Source organism: Plectropomus leopardus, chromosome 5, assembly GCF_026936395.1.
Source record: "Plectropomus leopardus strain MGB_pleo_1.0 chromosome 5, ASM2693639v1, whole genome shotgun sequence".
Taxonomy (NCBI): Eukaryota; Metazoa; Chordata; class Actinopteri; order Perciformes; family Serranidae; genus Plectropomus; species Plectropomus leopardus.
Genome location: NC_142180.1, coordinates 32928437 through 32953275, shown reverse-complemented (window position 1 = coordinate 32953275; position 24839 = coordinate 32928437). Strand labels below are relative to the sequence as shown.

Sequence of the window (24839 nt, the reverse complement as noted above, 5' to 3'; positions counted from 1 at the left end):
TGTTTGTATATATGTGTGTAATCATATATGTATATACATATATGTATATAGAAACTATGGTGGTCTGTAAATTGGTAATTGAAAATCAAATAAATAGCTGAGTAATTTTGCAAATATTTGGTTGCTAAAATACGAAAATTATTTGTCTAATTTGAAATTAATCGCCGTAACAACAACAATGTAATGACAATATAATACAACCCCTGTAAACAGGAGCAGCTATCCATGAACGTGCAAATAGGTGTTGGTTACGTGCTCGCTCCCGACACCGAACGCAGTGACGTATGTTAGCCGCCGCCTGTTGGTCTTTCACAGTTGGTGACGAGTATTATGAAAATGGCCTCGACCCTGCCCGCAACCACGATTAACCGGAGAAGATGACGGTCCTGAGCATTTTAAGTCAGTGGAACACCAAAGTGTCTTCTTTAAACACGTAGAAACAAGCGAAGTAAACAGAAACAAAGAGTCTGTCGGCGGAGAAACGACTGGAAACACCACAGACCGCCGCATATTTTCTCCGGGGTTGAGGAGCCGCTATGGAGGATATCAACTCAAATATCAACGCGGACTTGGAGGTGCGGAAGCTCCAGGACTTGGTGAAGAAACTCGAACAGCAAAATGAACAGCTCCGGAGTCGGTCTACGATGTTGTCCTCGTCCGGAGCGATGTCAGGGCACCACAGACCCCTCAGCGAAGGATACGACTCGTCGTCTCTGACAGCGGGGATGGCAGCCGGTCTGGCCGGCTTCCCTGGGGTGGGGTTCGTCGGTACAGGCGGCTATGGGGGGCTGCTGGAGAATAACCGCTGTTTGAGCCCCAGACTGTCTTACGACGGCATCAGTTTCAGGAGGGCGTATGATTATGAGGGAGCATCGGCGGCTGCCTCTATGTCGAGCATGAACTCACGTTATTCAGACATCGGGGTTTATAACGTAACAGACGAAGGGGAAACGTCAATTCTAGACGAAGTGGAAATCTTAGACCTCGAAGACATGGACTGTCTAAACGAAGACGAGGACAGCTGGTGAGTGACAAGGCTTGTCTTTTGGGGTGACAGCTGCTCCACACATTAGCCACCACGACAAACGTCTGACATAAACATCCTCTTCATCTTCTCAGTAGTTTGCCTGAAATCTGAAGTCATCTGTGCTGAAGGAGTCTCATTGTGGATCATTGACTGAAGGGTGTTGTTTGGCAAGTCATGTGGGCGATGACAAGCCCATTCTCGGACTGTTTGATCATAATAGACATGCGTTGTGATACAAACAATGCCAAATCTCTACCCATTACCTCATACCTTGCTTACAGTCAGTGCATTTGTTTCTGTTTAGCAGGCCTCTGATTTCAGGCTCTCAGCTGTCAGGACCATGAAGTCCCTGATCATCTGTTGAACCGTTTTGTAGCTAATGATGTGGCAGATTGGCTTGGCTTGTCCTGGCAGTGGTGGCAGGAGATCAGTGTGTACAGTCAGAAAAAAAGAAAGTTGTTTTCCTGCCCAGCAGCCATGTGGGAGAGGTAGCCATGGTTATATTCCTCCTCTGAATTCCCTTTAGCACACCAGCTGGCACACAGCCACAAGTGCTCCGCAGCACCAAGTGAGAAAAGCAAGAGATTTGAAAAAGGACTATCTATCATGACATCATGGAGGATTAAAAGATATGCAAGTGAAAAAAGATCAGCATCATACTGAGAGGGATTTCAAAAAATAGCTATTGATAACATACCTAGACAAGGGTGACATCATTGCTTTTATATCAGCCCACATGTTCATCCACACTCCTGCTCTTAATCTTCTCCCCATTGTGTTTTTTAGTATTATTGTGCTTTTAGGGTTAGGTGGCTTTACACAGATACACTATAGAAGTGTAATCCTTTAAACTCCAGACTACGATTGGATCTGTGCTGCTGTCAGAATCTGTCCCCTCATCCCAATTCAAGGAAATTTCTTTAAGAGGCAGAGTTACACATCGCGATGACTCTTCGTTACACAGCTGATGTCAGACATGTAGACTTGGTAGATGGGTTTACAGAGAGTCTTTGAGATAGAAATGGAGTTGTTATTTCCATCAGCGACTGAGTGGACATGAATATAATGATGTGCTGTCCTCAGAAGATGATCCTCATCCATCTTGTTAGAAAGGGTTTGTCTGACTGGCATTTTGTATTATAATGACACTATAATAGGCAACATCAGGGCGTATCTCCTGATGAAATGTAATGACAAAGGTACTCACATGGTTGCAGTGATATACCGGTATATTGTTATATGAAAGTTGACGACTATCATACTGTGAACATTTGTTTATCTACAGTATTGGGCAAAAATGTGACTGGATGAAGAATATCACCTTTATTTTAGTTATTTTCAAAAGGGAGACTTATTACACACACTTTCATTGAAAAAATGGTTCAAGTCTTAATCGTAGTGCTAAAGCATTGGTTTAACCAAAACTAACCTTTCAGTTTTCATTCCTTTAAGAGTCAATCTGACTGATAATAATAATAATACTGTGATACCATGAAATTGACCATTATCATACTAGAAAATCTCATACAATTGTAACCCAAGTTACTAAAGTGATTACAGAGGTAGATCATGTTTGATTGTAAGCCAGCTGACAGCAGTAAAAGAAGTTTGGCAGTCAGCACTTAGCAATATAATGTAGTGTCCAAGTTGTAGGTGTGTTGATAAAGAAAAAAAAAAGAAGAGTAGTCTGTAAAATAATCAGAACATGTGCCCAACACCTGCAGATAAGGAACTGTAGTCTAACACTGAAACTATAACTAGAATTGTACATATATATGGGTTAAAGAGGGTGTACATAGATGCTGCTAATCAGCATGCATGTTTATTTATAAGTAAAAAGTGTTTACGTTATTTGTTCTACCCCTTATCCTTATCATCAGAGCACACTGAGTCTCCCCTCAGTTGCTTGCAGCAGTGTGCCTGTGCCAGCTACTGAGCCTTTTGACATCAGACTACTTTCAGACATTGCTCACTCATGCCTTACAGAGCCAGTCTCATTATGCCCCTGGCTTTTTGTCTGCCCTTTGGATCAGATTGATATCTGGGATTACCCGGTAGTGCCCAACTCTCGCCAGCTCTTGTCATAGACTCCTGTAATCCCAGAATTAGCATTTGACTGGATTTAAAGCGCTGCCTGCTCCTGCACAGCGCTGCCTATCAATTGATGCTTACCATACTCCTGCTACTGCATGTGGACATGACACATGTCATTGTTTAAGAGCGGTGAGTTCATGCATGATGCAAGAAGTGTTAGGTCTGTTTGTGGTAGATTTACTATGTGCTGCAAATGTGAATGATAGTTGTTGTTTTGAAAAGGTGCAGACCCAGATATCCAGCGTGTATTCCTCTGCACTAGCGCTCTTTTGCCTGTAATGTTTTTGCTTTCATCATGAAAGGCTTCCTCTATGACTGCAACAGAGCTGACAGCTGCTGGCAGATTTCTGCTCTGAATTGAATCTCTCCTCTTTTCTCCTCAATGGTTAAAGACAAAACACACATTTGTCTTGTTTCAGTGGCGAACAGGCAGTAGTGTTCGACTGGGTTAGTTTGTAGCTTCATTTTATACCTTTACGGTTTTCATTAGTATCAAGACGGTTTGACAGGTTCAATCAATACAGCTGACTGTGCACTGAACCCAATGACTTTTTTTCAATGATTTGGGCCAGTGACAGTGCTTCATTCTTAAGTTTGCTGCAGCAGGAGCTGACGGTTTCATTGTCCTCATTGCTAAGGGAGACCCCAGAGGAAAAACTACAGTTTTTTGCTAAGTTAACACATGCAACATGTGAACTGTCAGAGCCAAGATTATATATACAAGTCTAAAGATTTCTGAAAGTCACATCTATGTACATTTTCAACTGGTAGTAGTTTTTGCCGTATCTTAAATAATTAATGAATTTCAAATATTTAATTATGAAATAGCTTTAAATGAAGACAAATAATGATTTTCAGGGAGAGCAAGCGCAGTCACACAGACACCTTTCTGTCTGTCCACCTTATCTTTCATTGCCATTGCAGAATTGGTGATTAAACACTGCCCAAACACTTGTTATCCCCTCAATCTCATTTCCTCTGAGAGCTGCAGGGTCACATCACATATGAGGAGAGATAGGTGTGAACTGTCATAGTCAGTCACTGTTAAAGAGAGACGACAGTTTGTATTTCTGTAACCATTGCTTGTCTTGCTTTTATGAGCGCGCAAAATAACATGCCAATTGTGTGTGCTGTTTTTTTTCAGGCTTTATGAGGCGAAACTTAACAGTCCCCTTCAGAAAGCCTTGAGTCCTATTGTGTGGTGCCGCAAAGCCCTTGACAACCCCAGTCCTGAGATGGAATCAGCCAAGCGCTCACTCATCCACAGACTGGACCTCACCATGTCAGGTAAACAAAGCCAGTAAACATCAAACATGTAGTCTCAACTCAGCAGCAGTAGTAGAAACTGTGATAACTTCAAGGATACACTTAATTAATCCCCATTTTGGCATCTTAGAGGTTCAGATATAAAGTAACACCACTGGAGTTTATCTTCGCTGAGACACTTTGTTTTGGTTGTTTTTTGGACGGTCTGTCCGTCTCTGTGCTGTGAGTCAGTCCGTCTCATGCTGTCAGTTTCCATTTTTCTAATTGCATAACACTAGTCATTAGAGATCTTTTTATGTATCACAAAAGCAATTCTCATTCACATTGAATGTACTTGTACACAGGTTAAGTCTGACTACAATTTCAGTTGATATTCCACAGTTGAGCCAAACTGTTAGTGAATGCATTGTCAGAATTCAGACTCAAATGATATTATTATGATTTCAGATTTCAGACTGTTGTGCATTATTGTTGTAGGTAAATGTAGAACTAGAAGCATGCTCAGAGATTATGCAGACATCTGCCAGGGCCAGTAGTTCAGTTTTCTATGATATGCAAATCTTCAAGTGCAACTGCTAAATATGTTTGGATATATTTGCTTAGTATCTCTGGTGGAGTTTATTGCAGACAATTCACATTTGGATCTGAGTAAGAGTAAAATTAGTTGCATGATATGTGTGTATTTATGTTTCCATTGCCACACATTAGTTTGAGAAAAAAAGTGCTGTTATGCTTGTACCTGTTCTCCCTTGAAACCTCAATCCCCAAGTGCTCCTTAATGACTGCTCTCTGCATGAAGTTTGAGCAACTGCATGTGTAGGCTGCCTCAGGGGAATACTTGTATCTGTGAGTGTGGACTGTGATGAGGGGTAATCCCATTTTTACATTTGGCTATGTTTTGTCCGTAGTGAACTTTGTTACCACCTGCTTGATTTTTTGGATTTTAAAGGTCCAAAGTGTAGAATTTTGGGGCACCTGTATGGAGAAGGCCGATATCATTTTCATAACTATGTTGTCATTTGTTTGTAGTCGTCTAAAAATGAATCATTTTGTTACCTTAGAATGAGCCCTTTATATCATCATATACATTGGAGGAGGTCCTCTTTCATGGAATTAGCAATGTTATTCTACATTAGCCTAGAACGGACAAAGCAAACACTGCCCCATGATAGGGCCATTCACATCTTTGTGTTTTTGCATCAGCCACCTTAGTGTTACAGTCCTACATGCTAGGCACAGGGGAAACGTTTCATTTCTGCAACCTCATAGCTAGCTGCCACTAAATCCTGCAAACTAGACCTTTAAGATAAAAGACTTTTACTCAGCCATATTCAAATTCCCTTGGTTTCAGTGTTAACGAAAGAGGAATAATTCCTGCATCCACCCTATTAGTTGGATCTGCATCAAAAGTTAATGGGTCCTTTCTTGGCACATAGTACAACCTTCCACCTAGTTTCATGAAAATCGTTCCAGTTGTTTTTCCGTAATCCTACTGACAGACAGACAGGCAAACAAACCAAACCAAAAGCATAACCCACTAGGCAGAAGTAATAATTATTGATCCAATAAGGTAGAGCTTGTACACAAATGCAGAAATAACCCTTTTTGCTTGCTAGATAAGAGAAGGCCTTAATGTTTCGATGATACCTCTTACCACTAACAACTTTGATTTATGGGAGTGAGCCCGAATAATGATAATACTATTTCCTCTTATTGATTTTTTAAGGAAAATGAAAACACACAATAAATTACTTTATGTTATACCCATACATTTCCTCAACTATTTTTACAACTACTACACACAAACAAAGCACAAGCAGATGTGTACCCTTGTGTAGATGAGCTTCTCTTTTTCTAAAAGGAAGATGAAAAACACATATACCTGTGTAGTCAATCATTGAATGGCAGAGGCCTTAGTTTTAGGACTTGGCAGGCACAGAGAAGGTAATGTCATTTGAGAATGAATCAACAGATATGTTATAGCCATTTCTAAGAATTGTGATTTCTAAATAAGATTGAAATAGCCGCTCACAGACGGCATGGTAAATATGACCAGCACACTGTGTGTTTGGTTAAACCTTAGTTTTATCGTTTGATGAATTTGTTTATCATCCCATTGATATGAACTTTGTTGGCATATAGACTTTAATGTGGAGTGCATGATTTACTGACACTCACAGCTATGCACATCATCAGGCTTTTGCATTGCTGATAGTGTAAAAATGATTCCCCTTTTGTTACCTCTTTGCAGCAATGCATGTGAAAAACAATGTTTAATTTATACTTCACCATGGGGTATGCAAAACATTTCTAGTGTTGTCTCATATGATCTCACCTACGTGCTTAGGGCATGTATGCTATTTATTTATTCATATTTACATCTGTCAAAATCTTTCCTCCTTGAAATTTATCATTTTCTCCTCAAAAAATGAGATAAGATAGTGGTACCAGAAATCTTAGATTTGTCCATGTTGAAGGATCATATAGCATCAGAATGCATGTAAACGAGTGTTGTAACCGACAGTCCTGAAGTGACATGTGGCCCTTTATTGTGTAGTTAAAGCCGTGTAGTGCTGGTGTTTGAGTTAAAAATAAAAATTTTGCTATATTTAAATTCATTTTTGGTCCTTTACACTCTACACTGTGAATTAAAAATAGTTCGTAATTGTATACAGTATAAATCATACACACACAAAACATTATTATGTGATTTCATCTTCAATCTGTCACCCAGGTCTCCATTATGTGAAGTTCCTTCTGCTCGGTCTGTGTCTGCTTTCTGAGCTTTTGACTGCCACTAATTATAGTTAGCCCCTCAGTGAGGAGGACAGCAGGCCTCAAATCCTCGCAGCTAAACTGAGCAGGGGTCATTTCCATTTTGACAGCGGTATGCCCATGTGACAGTAGGATCATGTTGAGCAATAGGCTGCTGAAGGTTGTCCAGTGAGGTAGATGTGATCTTCTCAGAGCTATTGTGTAAGAGTTTTGACAACACCATGACACGCAATCACTTCCTTTCACAAGACAGTGAGATTTGTTTATAGTGGCTGATAAATTAAATGACATGTAAACACGTTGTTGATTTGGGCTTTTGATGATAAATCTCATTGAAATCAGGTATCTGCAATGCAACTTTCATGAAAACAGGATAATTTCTGTTTTGTATTTTTAATTGTGCCAGTTCTTATTGGTTAGGATTATTTCTAAGGCAAAACATGATAAAAATTAAGACAAAAACTCAAAATTGGACTTCAGACCTGTTTGTAAATGTGGCCTTAGTGAATAAAGCATGCTATTTGTCCAGCAGCGGACTAATACTGCCGATAACTGTCAACTTGAGTGGGGTTTAGGGATGTCTGCTTATTGGTGGTGATCTCATCACTCTAGGTGTGGTTAGAGCATAACGTCATCCTTCTGGGTCCTGAAAATACCCCTACTGTCACTGATACCAACCACCCCACTCCCCCCACTTCTATCCTCAGTTGGCACTGATGTTGTCACCGCTTCCACAAAGACTTGCAAATAGACATGACAAATATTTTCTGTGGAGTCGATTGAATCAAATGTATTGAACATCAAGCATTAATTAAGATTTTTGTAAAAAAAAAAATTGCGCACACAAAAGTCTTGAGAAAATCTTAAGCAGCATATTCAGGGAACATTTGTGTCTGGTGAAAGAGAGACTCACCACAGACACACCCTCATGGCTCCCGGCTACTCTCCTTCACACCCGGTCTCTAACCGGAGCATGGAAACCCTGTTGCCATGGTGTTGGTTGAGTTTGTGTCAAAGGAATTGTAAAGGAAAAAGAAACATCTTATCTTCACTTGTGGCAGATATGAACCAAATTGACAACTGTCTTACGTCATAAATTGTCTGTATCAACTTTAAAACTCTTGCAGCTCAAGCAGCAAGTGAAACCGCATTCAAGGCATTCACATATTTTGAACACGTTAGTTAATGTGTGTCAATGTTGACCAAGCCTTTTGTCTGTGCACGCCCTGTTTAAATCATATTCCCAGATGACGGGCCTCAGTTATATAACTAACAACAGGGAGGAGATGGATTTGAGTTGTACTAGTCAGACAGCACTATTTTCTTAATGTCAATCACAATAAGAGGTCAGAGCATGTGTTGCCCAAGCTGAACAATAAAACCGTTTTTTTCCCATACTGCTGCTTTGACAGCTGTACTGCACTGTTGATCCAGAGCACATACAAGATCCGAGAGCCACAGTCACATAGCTGACCTGTCCTACTCCAGCTCATAAAAGCTTTGACCTAGTACTGTACATTTAGTTCATCTCCTTCATGCATTGCTCAGCCAGTTTTGTCCATTTTCTGCTTTGTGGTATTTATCTCTGTCATTTACAAAAGCTTCTCTGTTTGCTCTTTTCTTGTGATATCCTCGTAGCACCCCGTAGCTGTTTTAAGCCTGAAGTCTTTTTAATATCAAGTAGACTTCAATGCCAAGTGTTGTCTTCCATTTTTTTCTCACCATTTAAGCCCTCCAGACCTTCATTTTCTATTGTTGTGTACTGGCTTTCTTTAAGGCTTTTCTTTCTTGGCCTGTGGAAACAGCCCTGAACTTTCCACAGATTAAAAAGCCAAGATGGAAAGTTCTCTAATAGAATTTCATATCATAGTAAATCAAAACTGTCACAGTGGGTAGAAACAGTGCTTTTCTCTCCTTCTTACTTCTTCTTTTGGGACATGAGGATTTGAGGACAGCCTATTTCTGTTGGTCCCTGTGCTGCAGATCCCTTTAGATTGGTCTGTGTCTCTTTCTAGTGACAAGGTGCTACAAGAGTCGTTGTGATAGAGCATGCTGTCCTCTAATGACCTCTAAAGACTCAGATGGTATTCACTCTATTGTCAGAGGAAAGATTTTCTTCATCATAGCGAGTGTGACTCCTCTATTTTATAGTGCACTGACATGAGGAACGATTCATGTTGTAAGTACTCACAGAAATGTCATTATGTGTGTCAGTCATGAATTCATGCATATCTTTTAGTTACAAGAGCACACTGTGGAGCTTGATGGGCACATTTTAATCTTGACTCCTGATGTTGGTGGTCAGTTTCACCAGGTGAACTGTTTTAATCTTTTGACCTGACTCCACCTAAATGGAAAACGTGTGCGTTGTTTTAAGGGTACAGACTTACATGTTGCAGTGCTGTTGACATTCCTCAGTTGGTGATCTGTGCGGATGGCAGCAGAGTGGACATGATGGTATTTCCTAAATAATGCAGGAGGACAGAGTGCAGAGCAGGAGGAGAGGGAGAAAGTGGAAAGCGTGATTGGAAAGAGGAGGTAGCTGATCTTAAAAGGCTTCCCTCCAGTCACCACCCAGCTGTGTAAACACATCCAGCCAGAGAAAGAAAGAAACGGGGATGGATAAACAAGTGGACTCAGAAATATTAACCATTCAAAGTTCCAAACTATCCCAGTGAGAAGCAGCCTGTCTAGAGTCTGATCTCATGACTGAGACCAGAGATTCTGTAGACTGCAGTCTTTGACTGCTGCTTCGCTGGGATTTACAGAGAATTGCATTGTTCTCTCTGCATCTGTATTGAATGCCATGTATTGTTAAGCGTTTCCCAGCTGATGATGAAGGAACTCTCTATCAGACCCGCATTCAGCATACGGTTTAAGAGACTCAACCAGACTGCCAGCACACTGTAGAGCTTTCATAAAGGTGCCAGCTATGAGCAGACACTGCTGGTGTTGTAGTAAAAATCCTGGAAAGGGCAACAGGCTTTGTCTGGGTCTTTTATGGGTCACTTTGTATAGATGTCTAGTATGTTAACATAGTTGGCATGCCAAACAGGGAATGTTAAGATTTTCGTGGTTGGTTCCTCCCTGCAAATGGAGCATCTTGACCTCTACATTTCACCCATCTGCTACCACTGACATTTTGTATGCTGCCTACTCTCCAAGGGCCAGATGCATAAATCTTGTGTAGATTCACGACTTAAAATTTGTGCTGGACAAAGGCAGAATTATGTTTTATGCATTTTTTTCAGTAGACTTGTAAAGCCATGTATAGTCATTCTGTTTTATAAATCTCGGTGATTGTATTCAAGCCTTACTTTGACACACACACAGTTCCACATAAATGAGTGTTTTTAAACATCAATTTGCATATTGATACTTGTGCCCCTTCACCATTCAGTTAACCTGTCAAAGAAAGTGCAATTTCACTGTGTGTGTGTTTGTGCGTGTGTGGGATCTGCAAGTTTCTCTAACTGTGTCAGGGCATGGCTGTGGATATTTTTAGTGTCAGAAACACTAATTCACCATTTTTCTGCAAGCCATCATTGTGGTAAAATCTCACTCATCAGGATGATCAATGATTCATCATTCAATGATCATCCATAGTCCTCATGTTAAAACTAACTTTGCAAAATTCTCCACAGGATAACATCAAACAACCATCAACAGGGAGATGAATGTAAATGAAAAATGTGAAATTCATCAATTAAATAAATTAAAAAAAAAAAAGAATGTTATGAATGTGTCTTTGATTGTTTATTTGTTTTTTTGAGTGCAATGTAGCCTCCAAAAATAATAAGAATCAGTGACATTTGCAAACAACCTAAAATCTGTCTCTCAACTTCGCCTGGTCTGAAAAATGCCTGCATGCATTCTTACGGCACATTCTTCCTTTATTAATACCAGTTTTGTGTAGCAAAAGGTGTATGCTTTTTGCATGCACATTGTTATTATCTTAACCATCCTGTAACGTTCTTTGTGAAAAGTCAAAGTTGTGGATCTTCAGGCTATACAACATTGTTAAGTTAACTGGCTGAGAACATGCAGCAAGAACTTTTCTCTTTTTTAAGGCATAAAAATCTTGATTTTGTTACAAAATCGGTAATGATTTAAATTTTTCCTGGGTTTCCTATGTAACGTGGACTGACAAATACTTTTGTGGTGTTCTGTGACTCTGTAGCCAACAAGCGCAGGAGTTTGTATGGAAGTCCCTACAACCAGCAGGGCTATGGAAGCCCATATAGCACAAACGCAGCCAACAGCCCGTATAGCAGTGGCTTCAACTCCCCCTCCTCAACCCCAAGCAGAGTGCCCATTGTCAGACAACAACTAATGCCCGGGAATGCAGGTAAGGGTCTCAATAGATCATTAAAAATTTGAGAATATCTGTTGAATGTGTGTCACTTCAGTGCTTGTGATGACTTCCTTGCCAGCACACCAGCGAAACACAGCAGCAGAGAGGAATCCTCCGGCAGTGAGCCCGCAGTCATCAGTGGACAGTGAACTGAGCACCTCAGAAATGGATGAGGACTCAGTGGGCTCCTCAAATACCTACAAACTCAATGATGTCACTGATGTCCAGATACTGGCACGCATGCAGGAAGAGAGTATGTACCTGTCAGAGTGTTGGCTCCAGTAGTAGTGTTCAGTTTTCTGTGACCGAACAGCTTTTTCAAACTGTTGTAACTGTATCTTTGCTCGTTAGGTTTAAGACAAGATTACGCTGCAACTGCGTCCAGGCGGAGCTCCGGTTCGTCCTGCCACTCATTGCGGCGGAGCACCTTCAGCGACCAGGAGCTAGATGCACATAGTCTGGAGGATGAAGAGGAGGCAGTACATCCGGCCTTCCACCTACCCTCCAACCGCTTCAGCCCCTCCCCTCGACACTCTCCCCGCGCCTCCCCCAGAAATTCACCTCGCTCTCGTTCCCCTGCACGCTCTATTGACTACAGCCACAGTCGCGGCTCACCTCAGCCTATCATCAGCCGCCTGCAGCAGCCCCGCCACTCGCTGCAAGGCCATGGGCATGACCTGCAGACCAATGTGGTGAAGAATGAAGGTAAACAGAGCTAGCAGAGATTTAGGATGCTTGGACATCAGCAGTTCATTATGTGATTCTTTACACGTTCACTTTGCCCAAGCTAACTCTCTACTATTATTGCTGTTGTAGAAAAGCTACGTCGTAGTCTTCCTAACCTCACACGCTCCTCAGCGGCCACGGCCCAGTGCTCAGAGCCTGTCAAGAACAGCCGCAGCTGTGAGTCCAACCTGCAAGTGCCAAACGGTGGCTCTCCTCGACACCAGAACCAGTCTGCAAGTAAGTGTTGTGACAGACACATTCATAAACATGTCAAATATTGTATTCAAATCCATTTTACTGCAAAACACAAAAACCCTCCAAAGATGTAAATTAATCTTTACATTTCAGTTGCTTCCAGTCTCAGAATGTCAGATTCATTGTTGTTATCACTGTGTTGTCAGCCGACATTATATTAATATTTGTTTTACTTTCCAAGTATATTGAACACTCAGAAACACGACAGGCTGTGTAATCTCTTGTTAGTCATTCTGCAAGTGGGAATTCTGTTAATCCTTCTGGCTGCACCTACACTACAAGGACTGTGCTTCTTTGTAGTGCCATGGCTTTGGCATTTGGGGATCCTCTTTGTCTTTGATCATTTTCAGTTGTAATATCTTTTATTCGCACGCATCCTTCCTCTTATCACCCTGGCATAACTTTCACTTCAAAGGATCGCACTCATCCTGCAGAATTAGAGCATGGCGCCAGCAACACTGAGAATCCAGAGCGACTCTTGGTATCAGTGTCATTAAAGTTCTTTTACATTTTGTGTCCAAGGGTTTTATGTTCTTAAATAGCTTGAGAATCCCACCTCTGTTGGTTAAGACTATCCATTTGATGTAATCCTGTAATGGGAGATAAAGATAATGGTGTTGTGCTTAATCCAGAACAGTAATCCCTCTTTTACTAGGGACAGAGAGGACAGGGGTTAAAGAGCAGGATTCAGCTGGTTAAATGTGTAGCTACTGCCTTTATCCTGTTTTAAACCAGCCCTTTAAGGGTAGAGAGTTCATGTTGCCTTAGCCATTGGACCTTTTGTAAATTACAGCAGATATTTGATATTTTTCAGCTGAATCTTTTTACATTTTCTTATGTTTATGAGCCATCTTAAAATGATCCAGTTCTGCAGTTGACAGGTGTACAGTCCTGATAGTTGTGTGAGTTTTCCTTCCTGAACTTTGCAGGCATGTGAGACACCTACATCTCTGCCTCTCTCACTGACCTCTCTTCTCTGTAAAGCATGTGTAACCAAAGCCAGCCTCATTTTCTCTGTCTGTGCTGAGACTGGTATATGGGCTGTTAAACCTGACCATGGCACTGGCACTTTGCTCTGACACTCTGCTGCCGGCAGATGTTTGGCTGTACAGCCCCCTAGTGGCCTCAAGCTGCACCTCACGGTCCTCATTGCCTTGAAGGCCCATTTTCTTTCTCCAGCAATGCTGTGAATCTCAGGCAGAATGAAGTCTGACTCCCATGCTGAAATGTCCCTGTTTTTCAGCAGCAGCTCAGCTCCCAAGATACTCGACCCCTGCTCGCTCCTCCCCGAAACCCAAACAGCACCTCCAAAGGCCAACGGCCCTGCGAGGTAACAGCCTGCTCCTAAATCAGCTGGAGGCTGTGAGATTGGTCTCACACACAGTTACACACATCGTCTATGACATACTGAATTTTCTTGTGTAGTGACGGTATAGACTATTGATGCACGCAGCTCTTATGACTCAATGGCTATGATGCTCACGGCTATGTTGTATGGAGCTGAAATGGATTTGTGAAAGGTGCATTAATGCATTAGTCACCAGCTAGTCATTTCAAGTCTTTGAGATAACTCTGGGTGCAGGTTTTGCCTCTGTTTTTGTGGCTTTTCTCCGTGAGAAGAAAAGGGAAGAAAGGTGGAGCAGGGTGGTTGTTGGCAGAGTTGAGTTTGAGTTTATATGTCCCACAGGAATTAAGCACTGACAATTCAAAGAGAGAGCTGATTCACATGAGCATTGTGTTGACATGGTTTTGTGAAAATGTAAAATCTGCGTATTGACTTGGAAATGTCAAAACAGTGATTCTGTGCTGTTGCTGGTCCATGATTGACAATCAGAATCACATTAGTCACCACTCGGATCTGACCAGGTACATTAAAATAGAAGTATCATTCATGTGTTAATGTTTGATGGCCTTTAATTACAGCGAGTTGTTCTTTTCCTTGCATCTTTAGCAAAGAGCAATCCCTTACACATTCATGTTGTCTTCATTACAAAGTTGTGTACATGAAGTGCAACATTTAGCTCCATTGACTCACTCGTCTTTGCACGTTATTTTCAATATTTAGGAATAATTAAAATATTCAACTTATAGTTTGAACTATTTTCACTGAAATGAGCATGGACATTCTTCAACCGTATAAACTGCTTTTCATTGTTAGTCATTCGGTCAGCTATGTCATTTGGTGATATGAAGTGCTTTTTTGCCAGAGAAGGAAATAAGATAAAATAATTCTTTGAGTCCTACAGTGAGGAAACTTGCTGTGTTACAGCAGCAAAGGGTTAGTGCAGTAACAAGTGGCAGCAAAGAGCAAATAAATAAATAAGTAAACAGTAAAAAACGAAACAAATACAATCAGCTGTTAACCATTAACAATTTATTTCCTATGAAGAATCTGTATTCTTAAGCAAATAAACTGGTTAAGTGTGACAGTCCTAGCTGTCACAATGCAGAGGAGTGACAGCAGTTAACATTATATTCTGTATGGGCAGCATGTACAATATATTTTATTCCAAACTTACATTATCCTCATTTGAAAAATGTTCCAAAAAATAATAATAAAAAATATATATACATATTTAGTCATATATTAATAGTTTTGTTACATTCCATTTTTATTGACAGTGTAAAATGGTAATTATTATATACAGTTGCCAGTTTATGAGGTACACCCTGCTAAAATTAAACAGTCCTGCAGTAACTTGTACTTTCATTAAGATTATGTAGTTCAGTTTTTGTTTAAACTGTTTTGTATTATCGACACCCAGTTTGGGGACACCCGGGGGCTCATCAACAAACGTCTCATGTCCATGTCTTGGGCCACGGGGCCCGGATAAACAACCTGGCACTGCCGCCTTGTGCAAGAGCAGGAGCGCTACCAACTAGATATAGTTGTATAAGTCTCCATTAGTTTTAGCTAGGTGTACCTAATATACTGACAGCTTAGCATGCATTTATATCTAATAATATAGGTCTTGAAATTGCTCCTTATGAATCCCAGGGAGCAGCAAAACTATTTGCCAAGACATCCTTTATATATTGTGTGATTTAGCTATACTTCTACTCTAGTAAACTCATTTTAGTGTTACAGACTAAACAAAGGCTACATTAAATTATGTGAAAGAACAAATAAAGTCCACACACGTGTGATGTTTTGGGCGATGTGTGGAAATAATCAAATACATTTTTTATGGGAGCATGCACTAGTGTGTGGACTTTATTTGTTCTTTCATATCTGTTTTTGCTTGATGCAGCAGCTAGTTTTTATCACTTTTGGATGTGCGTGCTGCTTGAACTTTTCTACATTACATATGTGACCACAGAATGCTCTTAAGCACACTGTTGACTCCCCCGCTGTCCCATCACGATCAACTGCTACATCTTTAGGGCTTTACACACCTCAAAGGTTACGAGTAGGATTGGTGCTGATACTAATCACAGCCCATGTAACGTCAGGGGTTTTGAAAATAAACAGGCAGTGAGAGCCATCACATTAAAGCCCATCCTCAGCACCTTCCTCTCAGCTCTGAATTAAGGCCTGTCTCTGTTGTCTTCGTCCTTGTCTAGTCCCACTCTCCTGTTGCTTTGGAGAAGAAGGTGATTTCAGTGAGTATTCACTGAGGGTTTACACCTTTTTTTAATATTGTGATTGTGGTTCCACGCTGTGGTTGTATTGATGTCGTGCTATATGATGTGCTTCTGGTTTTCACTAGTATACGCCGTATGTGTCACCTCATTCTGTCAACACATCAATAAGATGAATTAGCTTGCTCTGTTCATTTTTGAATGTTTTTAGTAGAGTTTATTTTGTAGTTCTAAACTTGCATCACAACAGGTTTGACTTCATTTGTGATAGATGATAAGAAAGACCTACATGTTTGATAGTTGTTTTTTGTTATGCTGTATGTTAATTATATTTTATCTATCTTACACCATTGTGATCATTACTTCATTATTTAACGACTGACAGACTGAAACCTTTAAAAGCACATAAAAAATGTCTTACATAATCCAGTTATACCTGACTATATGCCTGCTCTGCCTGTCTTCAGTTCCCTCTCCCAGTAAGCTGCGAACTCCAGCCACACCGTCCCCATTGGCCTTGAGGCAACCAGTAAAGGCCACATCTAGCCCTAATTCTGCCACCTCTACCCCGACCCGCTCCCTGGCTCCCCCGCGCAGCGGCCTGCCCCGTCCCAGTGCTTCTGCAGGAGGAGGGATCCCTCTGCCTCGCAGCAAATTGGCCCAACCCGTACGCAGGTATGAGCACCACAGACAAAACGGCCTCACGGCAGCTTGTAATTATTTGTTTTTATCTGTTTATTTTTTTAAAAATCGCAAATTTAGACACTTACTACTGCAGTCAGCATGTCAGATCCATCACACCCTGGACATTCCCTGTTCAAACTGCTGACTTCAGGCAGACCTTTCAGGTCAATAAGAACAAGAACAAATAGACTCAAGAACAGTTTTTACACAACAGCAATAACTGCACTTAACACTACTAACATTTTTAAATAATCTGTGCAATGTCATGGAGATTAACCCTGCAGAATCTGATACGGTATGAATGGTTTGTGTGTGTTTTTTCTAGATTTTTTGATGCTCTACGACCGCTTGTGCCCATTTTGGGACCTCAGGTCTTATTTTTTTAAAATAATTTTGGCTGTGGTAATGCAAATGGCATAAATCTTGGTCAAGTTGTGTATTTTTTGGTTAGTCTATAATACAATATGTAATCAAAATTATTGCTTTCAGTCCCCTAGACCCATTTTGGGACCTTTTGACTCCCATTAAAACTACTATTTGTGAGTCCTCTGCCATGACAGCATAAATTCATGATCTCTATTATCTTAGGCTTCCATCCTGTATTCCTGGCTTCAAAATTGTTGTTTTTACCATTTTTTGTTATTTTTCGCCATTTTCTTATTTTTGGGATATAGATCAATTGGACGTATTTTTCATTTTTTTCTGTTTCAACATGATGTGGGTGTGTTGGTAGGGATGTCAGAGTGTGGTGTGTATGGGTATATTATAAAAAAATATTGTAGTGTGTGCATGCGTGCGTGCGTGCGTGCGTGGGTGGGCGGGTGCGTGCGTGCGTGCGTGCGTGCGTGCGTGCGTGGGTGGGTGCGTGCGTGCGTGCGTGCATAACCAAAATGGTCCAGAAAACTGGCCGAACGTAAAACCATAAAAACTGTCTTTTTTTGAACTCATGGCCATTTTAGCATAAAATCATGCATTGCATTTTTTAAGACTTTCTAAATGAACTACTGGCTTCAAATGTTTATTTTTAGTATTTTCTAGCCAATTGAATCATTTTCTCCATATTTGCCCTGAAGAACAAATACGTGCTAATTTTCTCCTTTCAACTACAGGCTATTCTACTGTTGGTCATATTTCCTGCTGGGCTGTCTCTCTCCCCCTCTGTCTGTGTGCACAAACACATGCACACACTTTCACCCATCCATCCACCCACTTACACATGCATGCACACAAATGCACGTGCACGCACAGTGGTCTGTGTGTGCTTGTGTGTGTGTATAAGCTACATCTTTGTAGGGGGTGACCATGTGAACCACTGGCCCCCATAGCACAGGTCCCAATAGTTATTTTTTTCCCATTTGCTCTAAAGTAATGGGATAAAACCAAAGTTCAGAGGCTCTAAATAATGTGTCCTGATCATATCGACATGCACACACACACTCACACACACTCACACACACACACACACACACACACACACACACACACACCTACACAGAGGGCATCTGGCAGCACATCAAAGATGCAACCTAGGGGGTTACCAAAATAAAGTGGGGTGTACTTAAACACGTTGTGAGAAAGTCTTTTTTTTTAATTAAGCAGATTTTGAGACCATTAGGGAGTTTCAACGAGTGCTGGCACAGCCAAATGTATAAGTATGTGCAGATATGGCTTTGAATATGTTTAAATATTGAAAATATTTCAGTTGTTGTGTTTTTCTCATTTTAAAAAATGGTTTTAAGGGGTTAGAATTCTGAAAATGAATGGATATTTTGTATTTATGATGAGGTCTGAAGTTTTCAGAACATACTAAGAAAAAAAGGAAGATAATATTACTGTATGCTATTTTTAAAGCAGTATGGGATGTAGGGGTTTCAGAGTGAGTTTTTCTAATTATCCGAAACTGCACAAAAACTCAATGTTGTTGCTGATAATTGACATATCTCAGACTGCAATAATCCCTCTCAAGAAAATCTCCTTATCATTTAGTATATGGAAAATAATAATTATTTTTTGTGTTTTTTTCATTAAAAAACAGTACCATTATGTAAAGAAACTGGCATTTAAATGGTTAAAATTCTGAAAATGAATGAATATTTGGTAATTTTTAATTAGGTCTAAAATTGTTTATAATATTTAGATTATTATTAATATTTATCTACAACCCCCCACCCCCCGGAAAAAACACATTACTGTATAGTATTTTTTTAAAGCAGTTCTCAAAAAGGTGCTTTTCTAATTATCTGACTCTATACAAAAATTAAAAATGCATAGAAATCAATGTTGTTGATATATCTCAGCATGCAATAATCCCCTCCAAAATAATCTCTTTAGCATGTATTATATGGGAAATAATTACCTTTTTTGTGTTTTTCTCATCAAAATTCACGGCATTGTGTAAACAAAATGGAATTTAAAGGGTTCAGATTCTGAAAATGAATAATCATTTGGTATTAATGATCAGGTCTGAAGTTTTTTAAAAGATTAAACCAAAGAAATTGAAAAATATATTTTTGTATAATATTTTAAAGCAGTTTTAGGAAGGTCCCATTTCTGGACTGAGGGGTCTGAAAGGGAGTTTTTGTGATTATTTGAATCTATACAAGAACAAAAAAAATACATAGAGCTCAGTGTTGTTGCTAATCATTAACATATCCCAGAATGTGATAATCCCACTCAAAAAAATCTCCTTAGCATTTACATAACATTTTTTTGTCATTGAAAAACCAATGTCATTGTAGGGCATCGGTGGCTGAGTGGATAAAGCACATGCACACTGATTTAAGGCAGTGTCCTTGCTGCAGCAGCCTCAGGTTCGACTCCTGCTCAAGGCTCTTTGTTGCATGTGGTTCCCACTTTCTCTCCCCCAGTCACACTGTTGATCTGTCCTATATAATAAAAGGCTAAAATGCCAAAAAAAAACCCAGTGGTATTGTGTAAACAAACTGGCATTTAAAGGGTTAAAATCCTGAAAAATAATATATATTTGGTATTTATGATCAGGTCTGCAGTTGTCTAAGAGATTCAACCTAAATAAACTGGAAAATAATATTACTGTATAGAATTTTTAAGCAGTTTTAGGAAAGGCTCATTTTGGGACCTAGGGGTTTCAGAATAAATTTTTTAAGGGGGCACAGAGGGTTAAATCTGTCCTATATTATTTTATATTTATTTATTGTTATATGTTTCGCACTTAACAGGATTGTATCCAATTTCGTTGTACATGTACAACGAAATTGTACAATAAAGATATTCATTCATTCATAATACAGAGAAACAAGAATATGAATAAAAAAGAGTGCTTAACCCCTTAAAATCCTGCCTTTCTCACATGTCTAATGACTAATCAAAAAATGAGAAAATTGAGTTGAAGTCATAGGGTGCTGTGTATATGATAAACAAAACTATATCAAAACATGCTTTTTCAAAGTCAAACAATTTGTACAGTACAATCCAAGTCTCATTTATCCAGTTTTAAGTTCAGTACTTCCCAGACAGACAGCCCTTTCAGACAGAGAACTGAACTTATACTTAAATTTACCTTTGCTCTCTATAAAGCCATATTTCACTGACCAAAATAGTATTTTACCTCACTGAACAAGGGAGTCGGCTGCTGTAATGATTGGATTTGGTTTAGTGTGTTTCTTTGGTATTTTAAGGATTAGTTTGGATTCATAGCAGTCACACAAGAACACAAACGAATCGAGGCAGCAGTCGACCACAAGCTCCTGTGTTCAGTGAAGTGAAATTACTGTTTGTGAATTTATTTTTTATATTTTATGCCATACTGTACTGGGACTTTTTGTGATCAGTGAAACTAATATGCCATGCAATTATATTTTCATGGCATATGAAACTAAAACCTTGTAAAGTAGTTTTTAATTACATATGACATGATTTTCTAAGACTTTTTTATGACGTTATACTAGAATTATATACACATTTAATGACACACTATACCATGACTTTTATGATAAAAGTCCAAACTGGTCCAAAACTTTATGACTTTTATGACATACTATACTATGACTTTTTAAATATTTCTGACATACCACAATATTTATAATATAATACCACAATTAACTTTTTATCATTTTTTTTTTCACTTCACAATGCTATCAAATTTTTGGATGATATTTCAGAATGACATATTCTACAATGACTTTTTGTACATTTTTTATGACATACTATACTTTGTCTTTCTTCATAACAATTTTGACAAACTTAATTGAGACGTTTATTGGTGATATTTTTGTTTTATTTTTTCGTTGATATTTTCATGTCAAACTACAACACTCTTTATGACATTTATGTTGCCATACTGTAATATTAATGTGACATTTGTTTCTGCTTAACTGGACTGACTTTCATGATATTTTTGATAATACACAACTTTTCTATGGTATTGTTGATGGCATACTATAGTAAAACTTTCCCATATTTATGATCACATCCTGTAAGAAGACTTTATGACAAAAAATGGACTATATTTATGTTCTGAGTTTTTGACAATATTTTGTGCCATACTGTACCACAACTTTTTCTGCTATATTTTTTTATTACATGATTTTTTCTATATTTTTTTGCCATACTGTACTATCACTGATGGTTTTGATGACATACTATTTTAAGATTTTTTCTGATATTTTTAATAGTTTTATTTTAATTTTCATTTGACAGTGTATTTGTATGCAGTATACTTTGGCAATAAATGTATGTTTTTTGTTTTTAGCTATGGCTAAGATGATATTTTGTAGACATACTATGGCGGGATGTTTTCTGATATTTTTAATGACAAAGTAGACTAACTCTTTAAATGTTTTTGTCACACTTTTATATACGTTTTTAGATATTTTATGGAATACTACAACATTATCGAAACACAATTATTATTTATTTTTTTTTTTTAATTTTGGAAGACATACTATAGTTTAGCTTTTTGATGGAATTGCTGACCATACACTTAACATACAGTAATAACATACTATGCTGTTACTTTTTATATTTTTTATGGCTTACCATACTTACGACTTTGTTTAAATTTTATGAAATACTAGATACTACTAGACTTCTGTATGTGATACTATACTATAACTATGCTTTTTTTGTTGTCCTAATAAACTATGACTTAAAATACTGTTTAAAACATACTATGTTATTACTCAAGACATTTTTTGCTATACTTTACCACAACTTTTCTTGATTATATTTGTGATAATATAGTGTAATATTATTTTGTCTTTGATATTCTTTAATGACATACTTTACAGTGTTTTTTTTACATTTCTGATGACATACTATGAGAATTTTTTATATTTTCTTCTCTTTCTTTTTTTTTTTAACCAAACTATAGTATTATTGTTTTAAATATTTTCTTGATTTTTGTGTGATAATTTAGATGACATACATTAATACCACATCAATACTTATTTTTCTTTAAACTTTTAAGGACCTACTCAACCATAATTTTTAAATGAAATCTTCTAACAAACTAAACTATGACTTTTTACATTATATTCTCGTATGATATACTTAACTTTTTTAAAAATGAATCTATTAATGTTTTGTATCTTGGAATTTGGATTAATATATATTTGTTTTTATAATCATGAAAAATTTTGATGTGAACATTTATATCTTGGAAATGCTGTAGACAAAATTGAAGTGACATTTATCCTTGAATGTGTGTTTTTCTCGTATCCTTCGCAGATCTCTTCCTGCTCCTCGGACTTACGGGGGCGGCACAGGTGACAATTGGAGAGAAGGTTGTTACTGAAGTGAGCCAGCAGGGGGCTCTCCAGTCAAACTATCAACACAAGGAGGCAGACATTACAACATGGCACTTTATCTGCGTAGATAAATTTTACAATGAAGAGATAGAGATACTTAGTCCCAAGAAATATATACAACCCAGAATTATCAAAAAAAAAAAGGACAGCGTCCACGTTGTTTCAAAGAGGACTTCCCATCGTGTTCCCCTGTGGGGTCTGGCTCTGGAGGCGTCTGGCATGTAGTGCAGACAGACATCCCAGAAATTGCCAAAGAAACCAGCCCGACTCCAGCTTTGCCAATAGAGGACACATCACCTGCCTTGGTGTGACTGCAATCATTTGTCAGACAGTCTATCACTTCATTGCCCAGCTTTCTTCCCACTCCCCCTCCCTGTTCCTTTTTCACATCCCTCAGGTTGAAATGTTTCCACGCATTTCTCTCTTTATTCTCTGTGTTCAACAGATGTTGGTGAGCGATCTCTATGATGATGCTGTGCAGGTGAAATGTCCCGTCATGTTGGAAAATTGTTGATGTCTTGCAACAGTGAAAGCACCTCTGTGTGGGTATGACATTTAAGAATCTTTTCCTCTTGTAAAATCAGCCAGAATGTATGCACAAGTTCGTTTTGCAAATTATTTATTCAAATTATTTAAAAAAAAAATGTATGTCCAAACATCCATATCAGTATTTTTTTTAAAGATTACAATAGTTAAAATGTACAATTTGAACCTCAACTGCAAGCTAAGTCTCCAAAGCCTTTTATTGTTTTCAAAGTGTCGAATCAGGACTAAAGAGAAACCCGGGTGATTAATGACACCTCGGACAAAGCCTCAGTTCTGACTTGTACTGCATTTTGCCAAGATTATACTTTTCCATTGAAGTGCTGAGATAGGTCAGTTAAAGAACAGCTTGACATTAGGTCTAAATTAAATTTTAAAAAAAGAAAAGAAACCTGAACTCAATCACATATGTTGTTCCCATTCAGCCAATTAAACCAAGAAAATTTTAATATGATACATTAATTTCCCCCAAACAGATTTCTGTCAGTGTATGTCATTCATGCAACGAAAAAGAAATTTAAAAAAAATTCAGTTTTGCTGGCTCTTACCCCTTGTACTATAAAAGTGGAAAAAAAGGGTGTGCCAGTGTTGGGGAAGCTGTTCTGGTTGTTGGTGTGGTGGGTGTTATGAAACTAGTGCCTATAATTTAAAGTTTCACTTGAGTTTGAACATCTTTTTTTTTGTTTATCATTTTGTGCCAATTTCTGGTTTTGCCAATATTATTTGCAATTTTGCTTGATTGATTTGCTTGCCTGTTTTTTTTGTAACCGAATCAATACATTTATAATTGCTTTAAAAACATTTAAGATGCGCCTTCATATTTATAACTAGCTACTCATTATGTAAATGAAACTATTTATTAAAAAGAGGTGCCTCTGTCAAAGTTCAGATTTAATGGGAAGCTCAAACGAATGTTGCAAAAAGACATACCACACCTTTTGTGTGAAAGTTTTTGTTATTGATCTTTTTTTAATATCACAAACATGACATTCGGTTTCCCTGTGTAAAGTCACATTTCAAATAAAAGATGAAAAACATTTTCTCCTTAGTTTATTTAAATTTTTAAAATGAGTTTTTTGTATCATGTGCATATTTGGTAGCAAAAGTATGGTTTGGAATAACTTCAAACAACAAAAACCATCATGCATTTTTAAAAAACTAACATTTAAAGCAATCAGATTTACGGTTGGTGATCGTTCTTGGAAGGCTTTTTATGTGGTCAAATGTGGTTTCCAGCTGTTTTTGGGACATGGCATTTTTTGACATTTTTGCCATACTATAGCCTTGCTTTTTTGGTCACTTTTTTGACATCCTAAATTATGCTGTTTTAAGAACCTTTTACAACTTTCTATGCTATGGCACGTCTTGGAAGGCTATTTTATATACTTTAATGTGGTTTCCAGCTTTTTTTGGGACATGTCATTTTTTGACATTTTTGCCATACCATAGCCTTGCTTTTTTGGTCAAATTTTCAACATCCCGAATTATGCAGTTTTTTTTTTTTTTGCCTTTTTGCAAGTTTCTGTGCTATGGCATCTTTTGGAAAGCTATATTATGTGTTTTAATGTGGTTTTCAGCTGTTTTTCGGGACGTCATTTTTTGAAAATTTTGCCATACTATAGCCTTGCTTTTAATTATGCTGGTTTTTTTTGCGTGTTTGCAACTTTCGATGCTATGGAGTGTATTGGAAGGCTATTTTATGTGGTTTCCAATGCTTTTTGGGACATGTCATTTTTTGACATTTTTG

At 38.4% G+C, this 24839-nt stretch overlaps 1 protein-coding gene across 5 annotated transcripts; it reads left to right on the top strand.

Annotated features, from left to right (window-relative positions):
* Nucleotides 1-318: 318 nt before the first annotated feature.
* On the top strand, nucleotides 319-24129 carry slain2 (SLAIN family member 2). 5 transcript variants are annotated; one of them, XM_088077996.1, is made up of 10 exons: nucleotides 319-1024; nucleotides 4266-4408; nucleotides 11343-11510; nucleotides 11596-11769; nucleotides 11868-12221; nucleotides 12333-12479; nucleotides 13741-13827; nucleotides 16062-16100; nucleotides 16547-16754; nucleotides 22470-24129. In XM_088077996.1, the coding sequence occupies exons 1-10, from the start codon at nucleotides 537-539 to the stop codon at nucleotides 22534-22536; spliced, it is 1875 nt and encodes a 624-aa protein (XP_087934122.1). In that variant the 5' UTR covers nucleotides 319-536; the 3' UTR covers nucleotides 22537-24129. The 5 variants fall into 5 exon arrangements, with proteins under 5 accessions (XP_087934122.1, XP_087934121.1, XP_087934120.1 ...); XM_088077995.1 differs by lacking the exon at nucleotides 13741-13827; XM_088077994.1 differs by lacking the exon at nucleotides 16062-16100 and having other exon boundaries at nucleotides 13744-13827.
* The last annotated feature ends 710 nt before the right edge of the window (nucleotides 24130-24839 follow it).

What these genes read in the sequence shown, in the direction of transcription:
- slain2 (XM_088077996.1), top strand. Translation starts at nt 537, where the DNA reads ATGGAGGATATCAACTCAAATATCAACGCGGACTTGGAGGTGCGGAAG. An exon ending in AAGGCCAACGGCCCTGCGAG is followed by an intron (nt 13,828 to 16,061) that starts GTAACAGCCTGC and finishes GTCCTTGTCTAG; the next exon opens with TCCCACTCTCCTGTTGCTTT. An exon ending in TGGAGAAGAAGGTGATTTCA is followed by an intron (nt 16,101 to 16,546) that starts GTGAGTATTCAC and finishes GCCTGTCTTCAG; the next exon opens with TTCCCTCTCCCAGTAAGCTG.